This window comes from Monomorium pharaonis, chromosome 1 (genome assembly GCF_013373865.1).
Source record: "Monomorium pharaonis isolate MP-MQ-018 chromosome 1, ASM1337386v2, whole genome shotgun sequence".
Lineage (NCBI taxonomy): Eukaryota > Metazoa > Arthropoda > Insecta > Hymenoptera > Formicidae > Monomorium > Monomorium pharaonis.
This window is the reverse complement of record NC_050467.1, coordinates 27,116,144-27,121,058: the sequence shown is the minus strand read 5'-3', so window position 1 is coordinate 27,121,058 and position 4,915 is coordinate 27,116,144. Positions and strand designations below refer to the sequence as shown.

At 35.8% G+C, this 4,915-nt stretch overlaps 1 protein-coding gene across 1 annotated transcript; it reads left to right on the top strand.

Moving 5' to 3' along the window:
- Nucleotides 1-2,471: 2,471 nt before the first annotated feature.
- LOC118646624 (putative nuclease HARBI1) lies at nt 2,472-4,676 on the top strand. Its single transcript, XM_036289933.1, has 6 exons — nt 2,472-2,500; nt 2,990-3,083; nt 3,163-3,353; nt 3,578-3,713; nt 3,853-4,089; nt 4,141-4,676. The coding sequence occupies exons 1-6, from the start codon at nt 2,472-2,474 to the stop codon at nt 4,351-4,353; spliced, it is 900 nt and encodes a 299-aa protein (XP_036145826.1). The 3' UTR covers nt 4,354-4,676.
- The last annotated feature ends 239 nt before the right edge of the window (nt 4,677-4,915 follow it).

Below are 4,915 nucleotides of genomic sequence, written 5' to 3'. Positions count from 1 at the left end.
GAAAATCCCATCTCGTTCGCGAACTGTCTCCAACGCTCGGTAATGAATTGCCCTCCGTTATCCGTCAGGATGGTATTTGGCATTCCGATTTCGTCGAAGTATTCTAATTGTAATTTATCTAGGATGGTATCTAATTTTTGATTAGGCATGTTATAAAATTTCGTCAGCTTTGAAAATTGATCCATCAACACTAGAATATATTTGTTACCTTTTAAGGACTGTGGCAATGGTCCAAAAATGTCAAGAGATACGACCTGTCCTGGTTTTTCAGGTAAGTCGTAATATTCTACTCCGCGCGTTGCCCGAGTATAATACTTCGTGGCCTGACACACTTCGCATGACGCTACTACGTCTCTCGCCAGTTTTTCGATGTTGTTAATAACGAAATATTGCTTCGCGAACTCGATCGTCTTGTCGGTACCGAAATGTAAGATGTATTCATGCAATTTCCTAACGAAACGCCATCTCACCTGATCTGGCACCACGATTCTCTCGCCCTCGCGTGTCTCGCGTCTGATAAGACCGTCCCTCGTCGTATAGAGGTTTGGTTCTTCCACCAGCTTGATTTGTAAATCGTCACACTCGTATTGCGCGTTTTTCAAATAATCTACCCACTCTCGCGTTTCCGTTTCGTCGTTCGGATGGGGTATTGACGCAATAATTTTCGTACTTTCTGCCTTCTTCGCGAATCCGTTATTAATATTGTTACGCGACAAAGTATCGGCTAACGCGTTGTCCTTTCCTGGCACGTGACAGATTTCGAGATCGAATTCGTTTAAAAATGAAATCCATCTAGCAATCCTACTGCTGTCGCCCGAACATGCTTTTAAGAATTTTAACGCACGATGGTCCGTGTGAACTCGGATTCTACGCCCTAGCAGAGAAGTATGCCACTTCTTTAATGCCCAGACTAATGCTAAGCATTCAATCTCGGTTACAGTATAATTCAATTCAGCGCCTTTAAGAGATCTACTCGCGTACGCTACTGTATATTTTTTCTCTGGTTCGGAGTCTTTATACTGGTATAACCTAGCTCCTAATCCGAATTTAGATGCATCTACGTATAGCCCGAATTTCCGGTCTGCTTTTATTACGAAAAGTTTTTCGGCTTCGTCGAATGCTAATTTTATCGCGTTGAACGCACGTTGCTCTTCCGCGTTCCATGCAAACTTTACGTTTTTCTTTAATAAATTTTCGAGAGGCTTGGTCATTTCCGCTAAACCTTTTATAAACCTCCTATCCCAATTTATGAGACCTAAGAAAGCTTGTACGCCCTTCTTATTTTTGGGTCGCGCGAAATTTTTTATCGCAGTCTTGGTATCTTCGTTCATCTCGGCTGTTATTTCGTCAAAGGTATGACCGAGAAACTTTATTTCCGTTTTCATTATTTCGCATTTATCCGCGTTTAGCTTAAATCCTACCTTCTCTAATCGCTTCAGAACGTAGTTCAAATGATACAAATGTTCCTCAATGGAGTTTGACGCTATTAAAATGTCGTCGAGGTACACAATTGTAAACGCGTCACATTCGTCGCCTAACGCTTTGCGAATCGCTCGCGTAAACGATGCTCCCGCTGTCTTTAAACCAAACGGTAGACGCTCAAAAACATACGTCTGGTTATCGAATAGAAAACCGGTGTATTTTTTACTGTCTTTAGTCAATGGAATTTGCCAAAACGCTTTTGCCACGTCTAAGGTGGTGAAATATTTCCGACTTCCTATCCTACGGAAAATTTCGTCGATCGTAGGTGGTTGATCGTGATCGTTGCACATTCTTTTATTGAGCTCGCGCGCGTCTAAGCATAATCTTATCTCGCCCGTCTTTTTTACTACCACCACGAGTGGATTTACGTATTGGGTCGCTTCGCGTTTGATTATTCCGTCCCTTTCTAACTCTAAAATGTGTTCTCGTACCGCCTCGCGATGTACGTCGGGAATCGGATACGTTTTCGACTTGAAAGCTTTGCCCGTTCGCATCGCTATCTCGTGCTCATAGTGCGTTACACGCCCCACTCCTTCTTCGAAAAGTTTACTATATTTATTTATTAAATTGGCTAAATGCGACGATGCCTCTTCCGCTGTTATCGCGTTTACATTGGCTCGCGTATCGCCATTTTTATTCGATGCTGCGTCGTCAAATTCGACAGCGAATTCTCTTACAGAGCATTTTAACGTTGCTGCTTGTTCGCTCAGAAAGTCTATACCGAGAATCATTTCGTACGTTAGATTCTTTACTACGTAAAATTCGTGTACAAACTTCGTGTCGTCGATCGTAAATTCGGTTTGAACTCTGTTCGCGATGGGTTGCCCCTTGTCGCTAAAGGCTCCTTGCAACACGAATTTTTTGATCGGTATTACGCGCATCTCGATCGCTTCGGAGATTAGCTTGTCGTAGAGGTCTTTCGTTAACGCGGATATCTGTGCCCCTGTGTCGATCAGGGGGTCGATTGTGTATCTCGAAACCTAGTGAAAATGACAAAAGTGAGCATTCACTTGATTGGGTAAGTTTCACTATAGTGAGAGTGCGAAAATTTTCCCGCGAGATTATTCGACAAGAAATTTTGTGTCGAATTGTGTCGAAAGTAGTGGTGCAGCCAATTCAGCAATCGCTAAAATGGATTATATTTTTCTATTATTGATAGAGGAAGAAGAAAGAAATATGAATAAGAAGCAGCAAAATAATTTAAATCTAATAAGAAGAAGATTAAGGGATACTCAAGATCCATTTGATATCCCAGACAGTTCATTCCTGAAACTGTATAGGTTAGAAAACATTATATTGTGTTATATATTACACATATGCAAAATAATTTACACATAATTTACATATGTGTATTATATTAAAATTTCTATATAATTTATATGCAACTTATTTACAATTTACACATAAATTGAGTAATTTGTTTATATGTATTTTTATTATAATAATTTATTATTATTATTATTATTATGTTACACATGTGTACATTATACAATATTTGTATGTTAAGATTACCTAAGGTAGCAACTCTACAGCTACTAGAGGAATTAAGAAATTTTATGCCAGTTCCAAAAAGACGAACAGCAATTCCTCAACACTTACAAGTAAGTAGCTTTCTAATTTTATCTTTTTCTACTTTATTTGTGTATTTTCTACTTTATTTTTTAATCGTTATAATTTTAGATATTTGCAACGCTTCATTTTCTTGCATCAGGTTCTTATCAAAGGAAAGTCGGACAAGATTTTTTATCATGCATGAGTCAAACTTCAATCTCCGTTTCTATTCATGCTACAATAAATGCGTTTAACAGAGTTATGGGACAATGGATTCACTTTCCGACATCAGACAGAAGAAAACAACAAATTAAGGAAGAGTAAGAGCCACTTGCACCAAGTTCTGATTAACTTAGTCGTTAATTAGTCCATTGGAATTGACCAATCGTATTTGTCGTTAAGCAAAATTAACAAAATTAACGATTAAGTTAATCAGAGCTTGGTGCAAGTGGCCCTAAGTATCTGACTAATACACAGAAAGTACTTATTACTTTATTACACTTATATAAAAAATGTTTAAATCTAATTTCATCCTTAATTTCAGATTTTTTGAAAAAACTGGATTCCCAGGAGTGATTGGAGCTATTGATGGAAGTCACATTGCTATCTTTCCACCACAAACTGAGCGAGAACACTTATTTATTAATAGGAAGTTATATCATTCCTTGAATGTGATGATTGTACGTATGTATAATATAATATAACTTATAAAAGAAGCATAATATGTACAATTAGAACGATAAGAAGTACTTAGTAATAACAATAAATGCGATGTATATTGCAAATAAAAATATAATAATTTATATCTTTCTATATTAGGTGTCTTCATACAACAGTGAAATATTAGCGGTAAATGCGATGCATGGAGGAAGGACGCATGATTCAAGGGTGTTTCGTTCTTCGCGTTTGTTCCATTATTTAGAAAGACAGCAGGAAGCAGGCGAAAGGGGTTCATGGCTTATAGGTATAGTTAATAATATATTATTGACTATCTTAACATGTTTCTATAAGTCTGTAACATTCGTAATTTTAAGTGCTGTAGTATTAAATAGATTTGCTTATTTTTTATAATTTAATATTATAAGATTATCACTTTTAATATATTTTTTAGGAGATTCTGCATATCCGCTCATGCCTTTTTTGTTAAAGCCATTCATAAATGCACCTATGGGATCTCCAGAATATAGATACACACAACATATAACAACAGCACGGTGTGCTGTGGAAAGATGTATAGGTATTTTAAAAGGCCGATGGCGATGTTTACGAAAAGAAAGGGCATTGCATTATCAGCCAGAATTTGCAGGTATTAATACATAATTTCCTCTATTAAAAAAACAATGTTTTTTAATACTTATTATCATATTTCTTTTTTAGCTCATATTATAAATGCATGTTGTGTTCTACATAATATTGCTGTTAAATGGAGAGTCCCACCAAATGAAGTATATTTAGATGATATAGATCAAGAAGCACCAATACTATATAATGATGTTAATGAAAATGACGCTCAGCAAATACGAAGAAATATTGTTAGATGGTATTTTGAATAATTTTTTATTTTAAACATACATATGCATACATACACTTGTACAGATTGTTTAGTTACAATAAAAATCTAAATATATATTTGTAATAAAAAACAATATTTAATATTTATTTTTATTAATATGTAGCGTATACTCATAAATCTCAACAATCTCAGTCTCATCTAACTTAAACTCAACAATCTCAGTCTCATCTAACTTAAACTCAACAATCTCAGTCTCATCTAACTTAAACTCAAAATATGATCACAGTAATAAATTTCACATATTATTATTATTATTATTATTATTTATGCATAAGATTACTATCCGGTTTTGGCGTTCTGTGCTTTCAT